Source organism: Podarcis melisellensis, assembly GCF_964234715.1.
Source record: "Podarcis melisellensis genome assembly, chromosome: 8".
NCBI lineage: Eukaryota > Metazoa > Chordata > Lepidosauria > Squamata > Lacertidae > Podarcis > Podarcis melisellensis.
This window is the reverse complement of record NC_138540.1, coordinates 81,129,505-81,150,049: the sequence shown is the minus strand read 5'-3', so window position 1 is coordinate 81,150,049 and position 20,545 is coordinate 81,129,505. Positions and strand designations below refer to the sequence as shown.

The following is a 20,545-nucleotide window of genomic DNA, read 5'->3' as shown; positions in this document are numbered from 1 at the left end:
AAAACAGTTCTTCTCACTACCATCATATATATATGTAATGGTTATAGGGGTTCCTTGTGCATAAGTTGCTGCCACTCCTGGCTAGGTAGCCTGGTTAAACCTTTCCTGGCTGGACAGCCCTTCACTTTGTGGCTGTTCAGTCGCTAGCAGAATCCGTCAGTGGGCGTTTCTTGAACTTCTTCCAGCAAAGAAGTTCTTTGATGCCAAGTCTACGCCTACTTTCCCTGCGCGGAAGTCTTCTGCACAGGGTGGGTGTGGGTAGTGGAGGACCTGTGCTCTCCCCGCTGGTCTCCGGCGAAGAGTCCTGGAGCCCGCTCTCCGATTCCCCCATCCGCCCCCCTTTATCCCTGGTGTTACGCTGATTTCCTTCCCCAGCTGCTGAGTCCCCTCTCTCCCTGCTTGGCCCTTCTCCGGCATCGCTTGGGAGCCCTGCCTCCACTTCTGGCTCCGATGTCAGTTCTCTGACAATATATGGCCTATATAACAGTGTTGACACAGTGGGTGCGAGGCGGGCAGGGTGTACCCTGGGCAAGAGCGATTATTTCCTTTTTTCTACAGCATCACCAGGAGGAAGGGGTGGGTGCAGCTTAGCACAGTAGAATCAAATAATGGTCAAAGCAACTCTTATAGAATCATAGAATTGTACGGTTGGAAGGGACCTTGCAACCCCTTGCAATGCAGGAATCTCAACTCAAGAAGCCATGACAGAGGGCCATCTAACCTCTGCTTAAAAACCTCCAAGGTGAGCTGGGCCTGGGGGTTAACCAGAGCAACGCGGTCTAGGTCCGGTCCCAAACCCAAGGATTCCACGAGGAGTCAGTCCAAGAGGGCCAAAACAGGAAACCAGGCTAGGTCAGGCAGAGGGTAACAGGCAGGTTCCATCAAGAAGCAATGCTGCTGCTGCAACCTGGGGCGGGGTCCAGCAGCCTTTTATCTCTGACGGGGTAACGGCCGGTCCTGATCCCCAGGTGACTCACCTCCCTGTCTTGCCCGAAGGCAAGCACTCCTCCTGCATGTACTCAGGTCTCTCCTTCTCTCAGACCTCAGTCTCTGCAGCTCGGGAGATGTCGGTGGGTTACTAGACCCAGAGGCCGCCTCAGCCTCTCCTGACCCAACTGGTAGTGGAGCAGCTGTACGTGATTGCCCAGCAGAGGGTAATGAGGTAATCCCCACATCTGGAGCCAGGGCAGGCTCAGGCCCCTGACTCGGCCCAGCTGGTGCTTGTTGCAGGGAACCTGTGCAGACTGGGGCTCTTCAGAATCAGGCCCCAGACTCGCTTCAGATGCAGCCTGAGGCAGAGGATCCGGTGTGGACTGAGACTCCTCCAGTTCCAAGTCCGAGCCTGAGTCCCAAGCCATCACACAAGGAAGGAGAGTCCATACTACTGTCGAACAGCTCTTACTGTCAGAAAGTTCTTCCTGATGTTTAGTTGAAATCTCATTTCTTGTAACTTGAATTGGTTTGAGTCCTACCTTCCAGAGCAGGAGGGGGGCAAAGCTTGCTCCATCTTCCCTGTGACAGCCCTTGAGGTATTTGAAGACAGCTATCAAATCTCCTCTCAGTTTCCTCTTTTCCAGGCTAAGCATAGCCAACTCCCTCAACCGTTCCTCATAAGGCTTGCTCCCTTTCTCATGAGTAAACCAAAAAGTTCATGAGGCGGAGTTTGTGAAAATGGAGTCCAAACGTTTATTTCTGCGCAGAAGTTTTGATCTAGTGGGATTGCTTCGCAAAGACTGGACAACAAACAAAGAACCCAAAGAACCCAACAGTTTTTCTATTCATTTACAAAAACTACAAATTCAGTCACCCAATCAGAGCATTTTGTTTCTCTCTTACAAAACTCACTGGTATGAACATGCTATCTCCTCCTAATTGGTCTGAATTGCAAACAGTGAGAGCAGGCGTACTAGTTAGCTTTAGACAAAGGAAATTCCTCGTGGTCTGGTAGATTTTTATTTCAGGATTAAGTTTCACCTCAATTGTCAAGCATGCTCAGATCATACCAGAAGCTCAGTTCAGTATGCTTTCCTGTTCTTCATTACCTTACCTTGATCCTCTTGGTCACTGTCCTCTGCACACGTTTCAGCTTGTCAGTACAGTGGTAGCTCAGTCAGCCAATTGGTGTCTAAGAAGGATAGGACGTTTTTTATGAATGCTACCACAGCAGCAAGGATTCTTTTAGCAAAGTATTGGAAGACACAAGAACTACCCACGCTGGAAGAATGGCAGACGAAGGTGATTGACTACATGGGACTTGCGGAGATGACTGGCAGAATCCGTGACCAAGAAAAAGAGACGGTGGAAGAAGATTGGAAGAAATTTAAAGTATATCTTAAGAACTGTTGTAAAATTAATGAGTGCTAAAATGTCAAGGGAAAGGAAAATATAGAATTACAGCTGTAATTGATTAAGTATGAGAAGAAGCTAAAAAAGAAAATAAGTTATCAGTTAATTGGTGTGAGGAGTTGTTGAAGAAATTTTAAAACAGGGATGCAGAAAAGGGGAGGTAAGGGGAAGTCTGGGAAGTAAGGTTAATGAAAAAGAGGTCTTGAAATTATACATGTTTATATGTTTTGTTTGTTTATGTGTGTGTGATGTTTTGTTTGTAATCTGTGTTGGAAAATCAATAAAAAAATTAATTATTTTTTTTTAAAAGTACAGTGGTAGCTCAGGTTACAGACACTTCAGGTTACAGACGCTTCAGGTTACAGACTCCCCTAACCCAGAAATAGTACCTTGGGTTAAGAACTTTGCTTCAGGATGAGAACAGAAATTTCATGGCAGCACGGTGGCAGCAGGAGGCCCTGCTGCTAAAGTGGTACCTCAGGTTAAGAACAGTTTCAGGTTAAGAACGGACCTCCAGAACGAATTAAGTTCTTAACCCGAGGTACCACTGTATCCTTCTCAAATTGTGGTGCCTGATGAAATTGTGGCACAAATTTGGGGCCTGGGAGTCTGCAGCGAAAGGCCGTTAAGGAGGAGTGTAGGAGGCATTCAACCTCCTGCCTTCTGTTCCTCTGCCAAAGTCAACACCCTTCTTTTTCCTTTTCCCCAATCTTGAGAACATGAACAGGTCAGAGGCCCATCTAGTCCAGCATCCTCACATAGGCTAGCCAGATGTCAACAAGAAGGCCACCATCCCGACCCAAGTGCAACAGCACCCTCCCTACTTGTGACTTCCAACAACTGGTATTCAGAAGGATAACACCTCAGACAGTGGAGGTGGAACGTTTTCTTGTTTAAAGCCCTACATGGCTCAGGTGCCAAATATCTGAAAGGCCACCTCCTTCCCCACAGACCTCCCTGGGTGTTAAGATCAGCTGAGAGGGTCCTCTTGGTTTTTCCACCATCTGCAGAAGCTCAGCGGGCAGCAGCCCAGAAAAGGGCATTTTAAATTATGGATCTCTCTCTCCACTATAAGTTTTCAGCAAGTGCTGAAGATGCACTGGCCTTTGAGAGCCAGTGTGGTGTAGTGGTTAAGAGCAGTGGACTCGTAATCTGGTGAACCGGGTTCGCTTCCCTGCTCCTCCACATGCTCCTGGGTGACCTTGGGCCAGTCACACTTCTCTGAAGTCTCTCAGCCCCACTCACCTCACAGAGTGTTTGTTGTGGGTGAGGAAGGGAAAAGGAGATTGTTAGCCGCTTTGAGACTCCTTCAGGGAGTGATAAAGCGGGATATCAAATCCAAACACTTCTTTGACACCTGAGACACAGAGCTTTTTAGGACCCACCTTGCCATTGGTTTTAAACAGCTTTTCATGCTGCATTGTACATTGGGACCCACAATCCCAACAGTTGGAATGGGTCTTGAGAATGCCTCTTGCTCAGCCAGAATCTTACATGTGCAGAAATGGGAAGAGGAAGAGACCCCAACCTAAGAAGGACGGCTTATAATGTTAATGGAAGATGCTGAAATGGCTGAAATTGGCTGTAAAATCGAAATTATGAACTGTTTATCTTGGAAAACTGGAGAGCTTTTGGGGGGCAATCTGGGAGCCAATGTAGGTCTTTCAAGACCGGTGTTATGGTCTCGGCGGCCGCTCCCAGTCACCAGTCTAGCTACCGGATTCAGGATTAGTTGTAGTTTCTGGGTCACCTTCAAAGGTAGCCCCACGTAGAGTGCATTGCAGTAGTCCAAGTGAGAGATAACCAGAGGATGCACCACTCTGGCAAGACAGTCTGCAGGCAGATAGGGTCTCAGCCTGTGTACCAGATGGAGCCGGTAGACAGCTGCCCTGGACACAGAATTGACCTGCGCCTTCATGGCCAGCTGTGAGTCCAAAATGACTCCCAGGCTTCACACCTGGTTTTTCAGAGGCACAGTTACCCCATTCAGGACCAGGGAATCCCTCACACCTGCCCGCCCCCGTCCCCCCAAAACAGTACTTCTGTCTTGTCGAGATTCAACCTCAGTCTGTTAGCCACTATCCATCCTCAAAATAATAATAATAATAATAATAATAATAATAATAATAATAATAATAATAGGTGTCTTTCTCTCCTCATCATAGGATAGAGGGTTGTGTAGTAGTTGTGTAGAGACTAGTCCACTGTACAAAGGTACCGTATTTTTCCCTCTATAACACGCAGATTTTTTCTCCTAAAAAGGAAGGGAAAATGTCTGTGCGTGTTATTGAGCGAATGTGTGGTCCCTGGAGCCAAATGGCAAAAAAAATCAGGCAAAAATCAAATCACGCGTCTCGGAGAAGGAAAACCTGAAAAGAGGAAGCGGCTGCTTTCCTGCATTCTGCCTCAGGGTCTTACTGCCCACCCTCCTCTGTTTCCTTGCTGTGTTTGCTCAAACGGAACAAAGAGCAGGGAAAGCCCCTCCCCTCCAGGCAAACAGAGGGGAAAGCAGAGTGTCGTCTCTGTGCTCCGGTGCTGCTGAAAACATGCAGGAGGGAGAGAGAGAGAGAGAGAGAGAGAGAGAGAGAGAGAGAGAGAGAGAGAGAGAGAGAGAGAGAGAGAGAGAGAGCTGGCTGGCTTGGGTGGGTAGGTTAGGGAAAACTTTTGCCTTCCTTTCCTCCCTCCCGTTATACCCCTCTCCTGTATTCTTAGCCAGCTGCTTCTCTGCACACCCCTCTCGTGCTCCTTGTCCATTCTGTGTTTTTCCTTCCCTCCCCACTTAAAATGTGGTTAAAAAGCATGGATCCACATGGATCCTCAGGATCTTTGCATTGGGTCACCTCAAATTCACCATCAGATCACATAGCATGTCCATGGCTACAGCCTGCCCCCCCAAAATCACGCACCCACTGTTGCCTGGGGCTGCAATGGTGCAAAAACGTGGTTACAAAACATGGATCCACAGGGATTCTCAGGATTTTTGCATTGGGTCACCCCAAATTCACCATCATATCACATGTCTGTGGCCACAGCATGAAGCACAAAAATGATACATCCACTGTTTCATTCAGAATGTTTTTTCCCTTGTTTTCCTCCTCTAAAAACGATGTGCGTGTTATGGTCAGGTGCGTGTTATAGAGCGAAAAATATGGCATGTGTCCCTCAGGCTGGAAAAGATTTCCACCCCTGGCTTGATGAGAAAAATCTCTCTTATATCCCACACTGCAGCCTCCATCGTGAGTTCTTGCTTCCTGCTGACTCAAGGCCAGGACACCATTGCCACCAAAATCTCCATCACTGTGGAACCACTGAATCCAGTAGCAGGGCAGAGCGTCACCCTTACACCAGGAGTTGTCTTAGAAGATTTTAAAAAGTGCCGCTGGTACCGTGGGGTGACAGCTGAATCGGAGGAACCGATCTTCATCTACGTACTTCCGTTTTATGTGATGGGAGCGGCCTACACTAGGCGAGAGACAGTGGATCCTGGCTGCTCCCTTCACATCAGGAATTTAGTACCAGAGGACTCTGGGATTTATACAGTAACACTGGACAAAGGTGGGATGCTTTCCACCACAGGTCATGTGGACATGGAGGTTTCAGGTATGATGTTCTTCTAATGCCTTTATGTCAGGGATGAGGAAATCTGTGGGCCTCCAGATCAGCCCTCAGCCAGCATGTCCAGTGATAAGGAATGAAGGAAGTGGGAGTTGAACAACATCTGGTATCATCCTGATATATCTTTAGGCACGGGGGTGGGTGGGGAGACATTCTTCTATAAACAGGTATTTGGCCTTCAACCATCTGTATGTAGCCTTTTAGATATAGGTGTAATATTTTTAATGTATTTCTTCTCCCTCTTTCCCCGCTTGGTTTTAATGTATCTACCATATTGGCCTGTATATAAGCTGCACCCACATATAAGCCACACCTTTAAAATTTGGCAGCTTGGGGGAGGCTTGGGAGTCTCAGATGGGACGGGCACCGTTGTCCCGTGCTCCTGGGCTGCTTCCTGGCGTGGGGGAAGCCACGCCCCTTTGCCAGTGGCGTAAGGTCGTGAATATAAGCTGCACTTTCAGACACAATCAGCTACATGATCAGAATTTGGGGGGGGGGGAGTGCAGCTTATATTTGGGGCAATACGGTGTGTGGGGTTGCTTGCTTGGAAGTCACTTTGTTTTGCCCAGGGCAAGATAAAGGAACTAACCAAATTTTATAATTAACAATAACAATAATAACATCTGGGGAGCCACAGGTTTCTTCATGCCTGGTATTAATGTGCACTCAGTTGTCTATCCTGCTGTGTCATTAAATGTCAGGCTTCAGAGGAGCCAACCCCACATGGTAGGTTGCCAGGAGTGGATAAGACAATGAAAGTTCTTACCAATGTTTTTTTTATTCAATATTCACAGAGAGAGGCTTAGAAATGCAGCCTCTTGGAGTAATGGTGTTGCCCTGATTGAAACGCTACCCCCTCTGTCTCTCCCACTATGTGTCATCACTACGGTGGGCTGAGCCGTATATTACTTTAAAAAAAAAGAAAAAAAAGAGCTGTGCCTTTGGCCTCTGAGCTCTCTGCTCTCCTACTTTCAATGCCCGCCAGGTTCTGGGAAAGGAGGGGTCTGGAATGCTTTCTAAAGACACTGAGTCTGCCAGCTATCTCTCCCCTGGTGCCAGTGTGGTGTAGTGGTTAAGAGTGGTAGACTCGTAATCTGGTGAACCGGGTTCGATTCCCTGCTCCTCCACATGCAGCTGCTGGGTGACCTTGGACTAGTCACACTTCTTTGAAGTCTCTCAGCCCCACTCACCTCACAGAGTGTTTGTTGTGGGGGAGGAAGAGAAAGGAGAATGTGAGCCGCTTTGAGACTCCTTCGGGTAGTGATAAAGCGGGATATCAAATCCAAACTCTTCTTCTTCCTCCTCCTCCACCTCTCCCACTATTTCCCAGCTTTCCTCCTCATCTGCCTCTGAGTAGTTGTAATTCTGAACTGTCTTCTTCTTCTTCTCTGGAAGGGTCAGGCTGGAGAGGCAGTCTCCACCATTTTTCCTCTGCCAAGTCCCTGGCATTTAGTAAAGCATTCCATGTGTTTCACCTGAGAGCCTAGTCAACCTCACCCCCTCCCCAAGTGAGCCTCTCCTGTCTTGGGGAATGGTCTAAAGGTAGGGTTCCTTAATGGTCATATGGGATGGAAGAGCTGGAACACACAAGGACTCACCAAGGATAAGCCTTTTTCTATTCTTTGTACAGAAATCCTCTCCAGACCAGTTCTGTTGCCTGTAGAATCGGTGCTGACAGAGAACAGGAGCGTCACCTTGCGCTGTAGCACCTCAGACAGCTCCAATGTCAAAGTCTTCTGGTTCAAGGATGGGGAGCTCCTCCAAGCTCAACCAGGACTCTCTGAGCAGAACAGGACCCTCACTTTAGCTGGAGCCGCCAAAGATGAATTGGGTACCTATACCTGCGAGGCCAGAAACCCCATTAGCAACGCCATAAGCAATCCCAGCGTAATAAGTGAGTAATCCAAGCCTGACCATGCTGGCAATTCCTATTCTCCTCTCTTGGGGTGGGTGGGTTGTGTGCATCCAAGAGATGTTTTTAAAAAAGGTAAAGGACCCCTGACAGTTAAAGTCCAGTCACGAACGACTCTGGGGTTGTGGCGCTCATCTCGCTTTATTGGCCGAGGGAGCTGACGTTTGTCCACAGACAGTTCTTCTGGGTCATGTGGCCAGCATGACTAAGCCGCTTCTGGCGAACCAGAGCAGCACACGGAAACGCCATTTACTTTCCCACCAGAGTGGTACCTATTTATCTACTTGCACGTGCTTTCAAACTGCTAGGTTGGCAGAAGCAGGGACTGAGCAATGGGAGCTCACCCCGCCGCGGGGATTCGAACTGCCGACCTTCTTATCGGCAAGTCCTAGGCTCTGTGGTTTAACCCACAGTTAGTGATTGCCTATTTTGCAAAATGAGAGGCGCTGAGGGCAAACATGCCTGGCAGCTGCAATTTCCCACCTTCAGAGATAGGGTTGGTCCTAAAACACATACACACCATGTAAAAATGTGCGCCTTCAGCATTCACCAAAAGCTGTATAGAAAAGGTGCTAGGAATATATCTGTGGGGAAGATATTCTACAATTTGAGGGCTGCCACAGAGAATGCCAAGTCCTGGGTGACTCCCTCGACAACTGAGGGTAGAGGAACTCCAAAGAAGGATCCCTCTGCCAATTGTAACCCTAAGGGTGGTCTGTAGGGAAGGAGGCAGCTTTCCAGATATTTGGGACCTACCGTATTTTTCGCTCTATAAGACGCACCAGACCACAAGACGCACCTAGTTTTTGGAGGCGGAAAACAAGAAAAAAAATATTCTGAATCTCAGAAGCCAGAACAGCAAGAGGGATTACAAATTTATTGTAATGTATGGTGGTGGTTTTTGTTTTTGTTTTGCTTCGGTTACTGTTTGACTTTTGTAAGTTTTGGCGATTTTAAATTTGGAGGTTTAAGTATAATATGTTGGTATGGGAAACTGTCGTGTAACGGGCCAATGGCCGTAATAAAGATCAATCCAATCCAATTATTATAAGCAAGAGGGATCGCTGTGCAGTGAAAGCAGCAATCCCTCTTGCTGTTCTGGCTTCTGGGATAGCTGCGCAGCCTGCATTCGCTCCATAAGACGCACACACATTTCCCCTTTTTAGGAGGGGAAAAGTGTGTCTTATAGAGCAAAAAATACGGTATGTTGTTTGGGGCTTTAAACACTAGCATGAGCACCTTGAATTGGCGCTGGATACCAACCGGCAGTCGGCGCAGCGGTTTTAGAATACTGGTTAATTGAGTTCTAAAGGTAACCACGACCATTAGTTCTAAAGGTAACAAGTGACCATCTGGCCACTGCAGCCCTCTAAAGGACCTTTCTTGATTCCAGGTTCTCGTTCAAGTCAAGCTGCTTGGAAGGCAGAGGACATTGCTAAGATCACTGCTGGGATCCTGATTCTGATACTGTCATTGATTGGGCTGGGGGTCTCGCTCTACAGATGCCGTGAGTATGACAACGAAAGCTGCAAGCTAGAACTAATTGCTAGAAAGTTAAAGCTGGGACAGTTGCTTACAAATCCGTATTGGGGGCAGTGGGGGGGCAGGGAATAAGCAGCGTGGGAACATAGGAACAGAATAGGGAGTTAGAATGTGCCATACAGCCCAAATAATGGGAAATTGCTTTAGAATCTGTATGGAACATTTCGTTAGACTTAAAATGGAGACTGATTCAGCCAAAATTAATGTTTCAGGTACACTCGACTTCACAAGGTATAGTCTAATAGCATAGTGTGAAACAGTCTAACATAATCTAATGCAGAGGAATACAGTGGTACCTCTGGTTGCGAACGGGATCCGTTCCAGAGGCCCGTTCTCAACATGAAAAGAGCGCAACCCGCAGCGGCGCACGGGTTGCTATTCGCCACTTCTGAGCATGCGCGTGACATCATTTTGCACTTCTGCGCATGCGCAAGTGGTGAAACCCGGAAGTACTTCCGGGTCACTGGTACTTCCGGGTCACCGCGGGACGTAACCTGAAAGAACTGTAACATGTAGCGGACGTAACATGAGGTATGACTGTAATGCTGAAAAGGCCTCATTGAGGCATCTGATGTGGCATGTGACCCAAAATTCCTTTTGGTCTGAAGGTATTGTCTGCATCCCTTTTGTAATGGAGAACTCCTTTGTAGATGTCTATTTGTTTATTGAATTTTCGAAGGCAGCCCTGTTCAGGGAAGTTTTATTGTGTGGTGCTCTTTTGTGCTTTTACTATTTTATTTTATTTTTCAACCACCCAGAATGGCTGGAACTACCCAGTCAGATGGGCAGCATATTATATTATATTATTATTATTATTATTATTATTATTATTATTTCTGCCCCACTTTTCCTACAATGAGCTCAAGGTGGCATATGTTGGTTCTTCCCCGTTGCATTTTATCCTCACAACAACTTTTGCGAGGGAGGTTAAGCTCAGAGGTAGCGACTGGCCCGAGGTCACTCGGTGGACTTCAGGTGGCCAAGCGAGGATTTGAACACTCGTCTCCCAGCTCCTGGTCCAGTACTCTAAGCAACACATATCGTATATTCTTAAAAAGTAACAACTAATGGAGAGCTTGAATGTTAAGATTTGGTTCCCAGTAGTCTCTCTCCCTCAGGTGGCCAATGTCGGACTGAAAATGCTTCCACTGTTGAGGCAGCTGAACCGCCAACATGTGACCCCCCTGCCTATGAAAATGTTGCCATTCCAGACAGGTAAGGCCTTTGATGAGCTTTGTAAAGCACCCCTGCAAGGAAGCAGTCTTTCCTTTCAGTGCTGTCATTAAGCTTGATGTTCTAATTAAAGAGAATATAAAGGAACCTGCCCTGGGTAATTTATAGGCTAGATTAAATGAGTTAAACTGAGGGTCACCAAAAGGCAATGGCAACCCTCAGGTCTTCCCTGAGGTGGTGAGAATGGTTACCCATTTTTCCCTTGAAAAGCAAACAAAGCTGAAGAATGAAAGCTGGAAGAGAGACGCTCTTTCCCACTTCCTCCTTCAGCTCTATGACCTTTCCAAGGTTCAGATTCATTCTATAGGGGTTCAGCTTTTACTGAGATCCCTTGGAAAAGGGAAACTCGTATGTACACGCTTTCTCTCTTTCAGTTTTTCTGCAGGAGCAGAGGTGGGAGAGAAGTGACCTGAGGGCAGGCACGCCGACTCGAGAAAGAGATTGTGGGGGCTTGCGTTGCGTCCAGGCATCACGTGCGACGTCACAACATTGTGCGTGACGCCTGGACGTCGGATACGAAGAAACACCCACTGAAAATATAGGGCATAACTCACTTAGATTAATCCATTCAAATGGGCCTTTCTGTAAGTAGACGTATTTGGTACAGCCCCTAGGATGGCATCCCTGGTACTTGTTCCATTAGCAGAAGGATTTACACTTGCACAATGGACTTCCCTTCTCCTTCCCTCGAATCTGCTCTGGAGGGTCAGGAAAGCCCAGAACAGATTTAGGGGCCACATGGGAGTACAGGAGAAAGTTCCATTGCGCAAGCATAAATCCTTGCACTAACGGAACAAGTTACTCAGTGTTGCACTGGATGCAAGTCCTAAACTCCATGTAAAGGATGCCTGGATTCTCCAGCCAGTATAAACCAACCAATGAGAGAGCACTTATTAGCTCCTCTTTCAAAAGTGCATTCTGCTTCTAAGGGGCGAAAAAGCAGCCCATGCCATCACTGTTCTCTGGTGCTGCCCAGGAAAGCAAATAAAAGCAACACCAAAACGGGGTTGACTTTGAAGCTTCGAACCTGATGAACCCCCGTTTTCTCTCCAGACCCCGCAGTGAAGAGACAAAGTCTGCGTAGAGAAGATGTCACATGGTGACAGAGGAGCCCACCAATGTAAACAATTGAAAATATTAGCAGGATTTTGAAAACACTTGCAATGAAGAAGAGAAGAAGAAGAGTTTGGATTTGATATCCCGCCTTTCACTCCCCTTCAGGAGTCTCAAAGCAGCTAACATTCTCCTTTCCCTTCCTCCCCCACAACAAACACTCTGTGAGGTGAGTGGGGCTGAGAGACTTCAGAGAAGTGTGACTGGCCCAAGGTCACCCAGCAGCTGCATGTGGAGGAGCGGGGAAGCGAACCCGGTTCCCCAGATTAGGAGACTACCGCTCTTAACCACTACACCACAGAGAACTATGATAAAAAACTGAGTTTTAGGAAAAGATGGAGAATATGATATGAAGCAGTTTGAAAAGAATATCTGGGGAAACAATGGAGGGAAGTTCGGGGATTTTGAGAATCCTATTTGTAAAATGATTGTGATGATAAATGTTATGATGATTATAATGATAAATGTTAAAAGTGAAATTGAATTAAAAAAAATGTTTGAGAGAGAGAGCTGGAAGGATGCCAGGACCCTGCCAGAGCCTCGTGCCTCCTTCCCAATGTGGGGATGTTCAGGGTGGCAGGAGAGGATATATTGTTTATTAATGTCCTTCCTAACTTGTGCTAGCAAGTTCCTTTACGTAGCAGAGTTACATTCCCCTTTTCATGCACAGCAGATAGCTGGTTGCAGGCTCGTGTGAGCCTCTCACTACTATACAATTCAGTCTGTCTCAGGTTGAATTGTACGTTCCTAGTAAGTTCCCTTAAATCCCTCTTAAAAAAATAAAGACACCACAATCTTATTCAAAATCAATAAAAGAAGTTTACTCACATCAGTTCACAGTTGGATTCCTGAAGGCAGACTTAGTTACAAATACAGTGGTACCTCTGGTTGCGAACGGGATCCATTCCAGAGCCCTGTTTGCAACCTGAGCAGAATGCAACCCGTGTCTGCGCATGCGCATGCGCGAGTCACGATTCACCCTTTCTGCGCACATGTGTGACATCATTTTGAGCGTCTGCGCATGTGCGAGTGGTGAAACTCGGAAGTAATGGAAAGGGTTACTTCCGGGTCACCGCGGTACATATCCTGGAAGAACGTAACCTGAACCTAACATAACAAGAGGTATGACTGTATGTACATGTGGATCTACCCCATATGGGGGAATAATCCCAGTGCTTCTGCTAGCTGAGAGCTAGCAGAGCAGTCCTAGCTAAAAGCTGGTCAAATAAAGAAAGTAAAAAAGAGAGAGGTGTGCTGCGTGACTCGTCCTTTTCTTATGTGGACAGGTTAGGTCACACCCACCGTCTTAGGTAAAGGTAAAGGTACCCCTGCCCGTACGGGCCAGTCTTGCCAGACTCTGGGGTTGTGCGCCCATCTCACTCAAGAGGCGCTGTCCGAAGACACTTCCGGGTCATGTGGCCAGCGTGACATCGCTGCTCTGGCGAGCCAGAGCTGCACACGGAAACGCCATTTACCTTCCCGCTAGAAAGCGGTCCCTATTTATCTACTTGCACCCGAGGGTGCTTTTGAACTGCTAGGTTGGCAGGCGCTGGGACCGAGCAACGGGAGCGCACCCCGCCGCGGGGATTCGAACCGCCGACCTTTCGATCAGCAAGCCCTAGTCGCTGAGGCTTTAACCCACAGCGCCACCCGCGTCCCCTTACCACATGCAAAAGGAAGGATGCTCCAGCCAAGAGGAACAGGAAGTTTCGACTGGCTGGACCAAACATTCCCTCGCATGACTTCTCAAGCATTACAAGGAATGTTGTACTTGAATGCCTCTCATGGATCACATCCCACACCCAAAGCCTGGCACCTCGCTTGGGGGGCTTTAGGAAGGCAGTGTGAGAGCTGGGCAGGCCATCAAATGTTAGCTTCATTTTCCTCCGACCCCCTTCTCCATGTGACAAGGCAGTGTGTACACTGCGGGTTCCTTGCCAATGTCTTCTTGTGGGCCACTTGCTATGAAATGTTGGACCACCCTGGTCTACAGGATCTCACATGCATACATCACACAAGCATAGAAATGGGGAAGAAAGACCCAAGGAGTAGCTAGTCCATTTTAGTCATTTGAGGGGACATCCAAATCGTACCCAGGGGGTGTGAACATGCAAGAAACACAGGAACTCTATAAGGGGGAGCAGAGCAATGGGAGACAGAGAGAGAAAGGAGGTGGTGAAAGGGATAGAAAGGCCTTCTTTTGGTACCAAAACACAAGTCTAAAGGGTGGTAGTGACCTTCTCTCTTGCTCCACATCAACCACAAGTCTTGGACGATGAGGAAAAATGCTGGAAAACAAAGAGAGAATTGTGTCGCTATAAGTGTTCAAAGGTTGCAGCAAGAACTCAACTCTTGGTTTCAGTCTCCCTCTTTGCACTCTTGCAACCCAGATTGCATCTTTGCTGTCGTTTTTTGAGGCGGGTGCTGCTAAGTTGTATTTGAGCAAATAGTTCAGGGATTGGCTTGGCTAGTAAGGGCATAGGAGGAAGTTAATGAAAGAGCTTTGATTGGATGATTTCCAACCCTTGGGGGAAAACCCAGTGCTGAAAATTCAGCAGCCAAGTTCCTGTTTCTCTGATCGGAGACTAACTCCGAGCCAGCAGTGGTGCTGGAAGCAGATACTGGGCAAGGAGCAGAGAAAGACCCCAGAGCCCGAGCTGTCAAGGGACAGAGAGCCAGATTGATCCTCCAGGAAGAGCACCCACAAGATGGACAGGCCATGCAGAACCCATGGCTGGAAGGTCTCCTGGAAGATGCTGCCCTTAGCAGGTGAGAGGTCAGCACCCTGCAATGGGGAGGACTTATTTGGGGGGAGTTGAGGATGCTGGAGGAATTTGGTCTTTTAGCTCAGATCTGTATCTCTCCCACTAATGCAGATGTCGAGACCTAACTCTGCACCCGATTTCATACTTCTCCAAATGTTGTGGTGCAGTTCTCAAGAATTCAAATTAGAGGAAGCTGGTGTTTTGAGTGAAAAATCGCTTTTTAAACATGTATTTATATGCAAAAGGCCTGCTAGAGACCACCCTGTTGCACCCTCGGTTTCCTACCTACTAGGATGCAGAATCCGGACCCCATTTCCAAAGGGGTTGCTGGTAAGAGCGCTGGAAGGAAGCAGGTGGAGTTACATGCAGCTGAGCTTGGGGGTAGGATGAGGATGCTGGACGAATTTGGTCTTTTAGTTCTAATATAGATCTGCACCTCTCAGACTAATGCAGAGGTCTAGATCTCTCTCACTGCCAGATTTCATGCTCCTCCAATGTTGTTGTGATGCCCTTCTCAGGAATTCAAACTAGACCATTGTGTTAATTTGCAAGAAAATGCATTTTAAATGTGTACTAAAACTTGTAATGAAATGCAAAATTGGCAAGTCCCACTAAGGGCCACACCGCTTCACCCTCTGTTTCCTACCTACTTGGACGCAGAATCAGGGCCCCATTTTCACAGGGGTTTCTGCTAAGAGTTCTGAAAGACTGCAGATGGAGTTACATACAGACCCTCCAGGTGTCCCAGTTTTCCAGATACAGTCTCCGATTTACAGAAGCCAGTTTCTGATTTGACCCTGGAATATCCTGCTTTTACTTAGGATGTCCCCACATTCATTGGAGAAATGTTGGACACATGGTTACATACAGCTGAGTTGGGTGGGGGATGACTTTGACAACGCCTCAGAGCCTTCTAGAAAAGCAGCTCTGGGGGAAGGTAGTACTAAAGGGGCAGGCTGGAGCCCAGGGGAGATTAAAAAAAAATATGGTAGAAGGATTCTTAGTGCCCAGTAAGCACTTTGTGTGAAGAAAGCAATCATTTATTAAAATTAATGTTATTTTTGTTTCAAGCAATACCGGTGATCGGCAAGACAGATTGTTTCAATAAATGGCAAAAAGATATTTTGAAATATATCTGGCAAGGGTAAAAACCAAGAATAAAATATAAAATATTGATAGATGAGAAAGAGAGAAGAGGTTTTCCCCTGTCGGATATGAGATTATATTATGAAACTTCCTGTCTGTGTTGGTTGAAGGAATGGTTGCCACTGAAGAATCCGCATATTAAAGACTTGGAATGTCATGATAATATATTTGGCTGGCATGTGTATTTGTGGTATGGTGAAAGTACATAAAGGATTTATAAATCAGATTATTATGTTCATTTGTTAGAAATGAAAAATTATAAAGAAAAGAAAGGAATAATCCTGAGTCCCTGAAGGAGGTAAACACAGACAGATGCCCAGACCTCCTTCACTGGACCCCTTTATTTTAATGTTTGCTTAGCTAGAAACATGGGAGGGTCCTGGAAGGGGAAATGCAAGAGCGCTTCCCCTTTCTTCATGTCTGCCCCAGAAGAAGGCTGAGGCTGAGCTGCCAGGAAAGGAACTGCCTTCTTGCTTGCTCAATAAAATAAAGGCTACACTTAGTGTTTGCAGGAAGGGAAGCTCTTGCGGGGAATCGCTGTTACGAACTGGGATATTTAGAGTGTGCCATGACATTTCAGCAGAGGTTGGATGGCTCCAGGAAATGCCTTTTTTTCTTCTTCGTTAGCAGAACATGTCTTTTGTTTTCTTCTCCACGCTGCAGCCTCCGTCCTGAGTTCCTGCTTCCTGTTGACTCGAGCCCAGGAGACAACTGGAATAAGTATCAGAGTTGTTCCAGAAGTGCTGAAAGAAGGAGATAATGTCAGCTTAACACCAGAAGGTCTTGATCTGAAGAAGCTTGGTAACTGCAAATGGTACCGAGGCATAATTGAAGAAAAAAACATTATTATTACATTTTTCCTAACTCCTAGTGGTCAGTCCGAGGGAGCTGCCTACACTGGCAGGGAAACTGTGAAGCCAGATTGCTCCATTTACATCACAAATTTAAACCCAGATGACTCTGGAATCTATTCATTTAAACCAGAAGGTCTTGGGGTTACCAGCACAGGGGCTACAAACATCACCGTTTCAGGTATGATTAACTTGCTCTCCAGTCATTCTTACTTCTTATGCACCCAAATCTATCTGCTGAGCTCTGAGGTGGAGAGTTCTGTGCCTTCCTCCTTGGGGAGGGCGGGATGCAGCTCGTGAATTTGTCCTAAACACAATTCCTCTGCCCAAAGAATGAGGCCCTACAAAATTATTCGTTTTTTCATCAGAAAACTATACCAGAATACGCTAGTCTTGCAACTGCCTTTTTAGCTGTTTAATGGGGAAATATTTGAGGGGGTTTGGGGGGGGAAGGGGAATTATATTCATTTAAAAGCATTTTTAAACCAATTAATATACACTTACATATGGTGCTGGAGGAGACTCTTGAGAGTCCCATGGACTGCAAGAAGATCAAACCTCTCCATTCTTAAGGAAAACAGCCCTGAGTGCTCACTGGAAGGACAGATCCTGAAGCTGAGGCTCCAAGACTTTGGCCACCTCCTGAGAAGAGAAGACTCCCTGGAAAAGACCCTGATGTTGAGAAAGATTGAGGGCACAAGGAGAAGGGGATGACAGAGGATGAGATGGTTGGACAGTGTTCTCGAAGCTAACAGCATGAGTTTGACCAAACTGCAGGAGGCAGTGGAAGACAGGAGTGCCTGGCATGCTCTGGTCCATGGGGTCATGAAGAGTCAGACACGACAAAACAACTAAACAATAACAACACCACATGTCAGTGGGTCAATGTGGTTTTCTTTGATGGCTTCTCTTAAAAAGACCATAACCAGATTCAGTGACCATGAGGACCCACAAATGATGACTGTCTTTCTGTTTCATCTGCAGAAGTCCTCTCCCACCCAGTTCTGCAGCCGACAGAATCCCTAGTGGCAGAGAACACAACTGTCACCTTACACTGCAACACCTCTGACCGCCTTGATGTCTCCATCCTTTGGTTCAAGGATGGTAATCCTGTCCCATCTAAGACTGGGCTTTCTGACCGGAACCGAACCCTCATGCTAACTGGCATCACCAAAGAGGACGAAGGGATCTATACGTGTCAGGCAGTCAACCCTGTCAGTACTGCTATAAGCAACCCCAGTAGGATAACTTTGGCATGTGAGTAATCCACTAATAAACCAGGAACACCTTTCCTCCTGACTCTGCTCTCCATGCTAGTGGTTTCTAACTCGCTAGTGCTTTTTGTGTGGAGGTAGATTATGGTGTTTCATCAGAGAAATGTTGGCACATATGGGACAACTGCTTTCAGTGCTCAAAGGGCCTATAGCTTGTTATGCGGCCCACATAGCTGAGTGTGGGATAGGAGCTTGGGGGAGCTGGAAGGATCAAGGAATATCGCTAGACTGGGGAAGAAGGAGGTGGGGAGAGGGGGTTGGGTGGTAATATTTAGGGTGTATGTTGGGTTTTATGCAGCACCAATGTCTCACATCAGGTGATAAAAAAGACTCTACAACGTGAAAAAAGAGACAACGCATGTTCTTTCATAAACCAAGAGAATATTTAATAAAAAACATTCAGAAAGAAAGAAAGAAAGAAAGAAAGAAAGAAAGAAAGAAAGAAAGAAAGAAAGAAAGAAAGAAAGAAAGAAAGAAAGAAAGAAAGAAAGAAAGAAAGAAAGAAAATCACTAGACTGGGCACTGAGTCCGAGGAAGAACTATTTCTTACCTTTTGGAGTGCAACACCTTGGCTTATTTTCTAGCCAACCTTATGTGAGCCAGGAAGAGTTGCACTCATTTCTGGACATTATATGCTGCTGCCTCTCTGCCTCCAAAGCTGGAAAATTCTAAAATATTGACTTTCCTTCCTTTAGTGCTTTTAGAGGGAGAGATGAGAAGCTAGATTATTGTCAACCCTTAATGCAAAATCATGAAAAAAAAGTCCTTCGCTCTTCACATTCTTCAGATGGTTCTTCTTCCTCTTCTGGTTCTGCTGGAGCCCTCGCTGGGACTGTTATCGGGTCCCTGGCTGTGATATTGGTGCTAGTGGGAACACTGACTTACGTCTTTCTCCGTGAGTAAAACCAGAGCTGGCCGTCAACTGCAGGTGCTCTCAACATGGTGGATGAGTTTTACTAGTTAGGAGAGGATATATGAATTGCAATTTATACCTCCAGGTAGGGACGCGGGTGGCGCTGTGGGTTAAACCACAGAGCCTAGGACTTGCTGATCAGAAGGGTGGCAGTTCGAATCCCCACAACGGGGGTGAGCTCCCGTTTCTTGGTCCCTGCTCCTGCCTACCTAGCAGTTCGAAAGCACATCAAAGTGCAAGTAGATAAATAGGTACCACTCTGGCGGGATGTTAAACGGCATTTCCGTGTGCTGCTCTAGTTTGCCAGAAGCGGCTTAGTCATGCTGGCCCCATGACCCAGAAGCTGTACGCCGGCTCCCTCGGCCAATAAAGCGAGATGAGTGCCGCAACCCCAGAGTCGTCTGCAACTGGGCCTAACGGTCAGGGCTCCCTCTACCTTTACCTTACCTCCAGGCACCCACTTGCAGAAGCTGAACAGAGTTTAGGATCCCATCCTTAGCAGAAAATTAAAGCATAAGAATTGCGAAGCCTTCTTTGGATAAAGCCAAGCTACAACATAAGCTGTGTCCCCCTTTCTTACCTTTCCTGACAAAGAATCAGGCAACAGACTGGGAAGTAAGTTTAAAATATGATTTACTTACTTATAGTCATACATTGGTTCTCTGCAACAGCAGCAGTAAACAAACTATACAGGTAAAATACGTATATTTACAGTAAAAACAGCCTCAGACATGTGTACGAGCAGGAGCAAGCGGAGCCCTCATTGCTGGTTGAAGGAAGAGGGGTGGGGAGGTGAGGAAATGAAATCGCACAGAGCCCTCTCTCCCAAGTACATCTCCATGGTCTGCCTATCAGCAATACAGCTCTGTGATCTTAACCCCTTCTCATGCTAACTAGCAAGAATATGCATTGTTAAGTTGGGCTGCTAATCTCCTACTACACCAATGGTCCCAACTCACACACTATAGTGAAGAACAGAGAGGAGGAATGATTCGCCGAGGAATGATAAACTTTTACTTTATTTCCCTTAGACCAATAGTTTTATAAGTTGCAATTTTAATTCTGCAGTAAATAATTTAAGCTGAAGTGAAATGGGTGAGGTGTTTATTCCCACGTGGGAATCCACCAACACATGAGCTGACTTTCTGGGTGGCTCTGCTGACTGGAAAAGGAACCCTGAATAATTGGCATAGAGCACTGACATTTAAATGAGTCACCTCCTTTAGGCTGCAAGCTGTTGGGGGACTAGCATGTGTGCCTGTGTAAGAGTTTGGATTTGAAATCCCGCTTTATCACTACCCGAAGGAGTCTCAAAGCGGCTAACAATCTCCTTTTCCCTTCCTCCCCCACAACAAACACTCTGTGAGGTGAGTGGGGCTGAGAGACTTCAGAGAAGTATGATTAGCCCAAGGTCACCCAACAGCTGCATGTGGAGGAGCAGGGAAGCAAACCCGGTTCACCAGATTACGAGTCCACCGCTCTTAACCACTACACCACACTGGTGTAAGAAACAGTGTCATGGTTAGAGTGTCATACTGGGAACCTGGAGACCAGGGTTTGAATCCCTACTTGGCCACAAAGGACCTTGGGCCAGTTGTTGCTTCTCAGCCTATCCTACCTCACAGGGTTGTTGTGAGGACTAAATGCAGAGCAGCAGAACTGTGTAGACCACCCTGAGCTCCTTGGAGAACAGGGTGGGATAGGATGCAATCAATCAATATGAATAAACTGCAGTTCTCCTTCTTGTTAAGGACAAGATTCAAACAAATGCTTCTTAAAATGCATAAAGAAATGGTCTTGCTGCAGTTTGCTTGATGCTACCCTGCTCTCGGGGG

At 46.8% G+C, this 20,545-nt stretch overlaps 2 protein-coding genes across 3 annotated transcripts in view; both read left to right on the top strand.

The window, feature by feature from the left end:
- The first annotated feature begins 14,392 nt into the window (after positions 1-14,392).
- The window catches only part of LOC309376108 (cell adhesion molecule CEACAM21-like), a 31,815-nt gene continuing 25,662 nt past the window's right edge, over positions 14,393-20,545 (top strand). For both annotated transcript variants that reach the window (XM_081922297.1, XM_081922299.1), the window contains exons 1-2: positions 14,393-14,530; positions 16,336-16,704. In XM_081922297.1, coding sequence (XP_081778423.1) covers positions 14,470-14,530; positions 16,336-16,704 — 430 coding nt within the window. In that variant the 5' untranslated portion in view covers positions 14,393-14,469. The remainder of the gene's footprint in view (positions 14,531-16,335; positions 16,705-20,545) is intronic.
- The window catches only part of LOC309376178 (uncharacterized protein), a 44,129-nt gene continuing 38,037 nt past the window's right edge, over positions 14,454-20,545 (top strand). The window contains exon 1 of the mRNA XM_081922418.1: positions 14,454-14,537. The gene's annotated coding sequence lies outside the window, so the exon portion shown is untranslated. The remainder of the gene's footprint in view (positions 14,538-20,545) is intronic.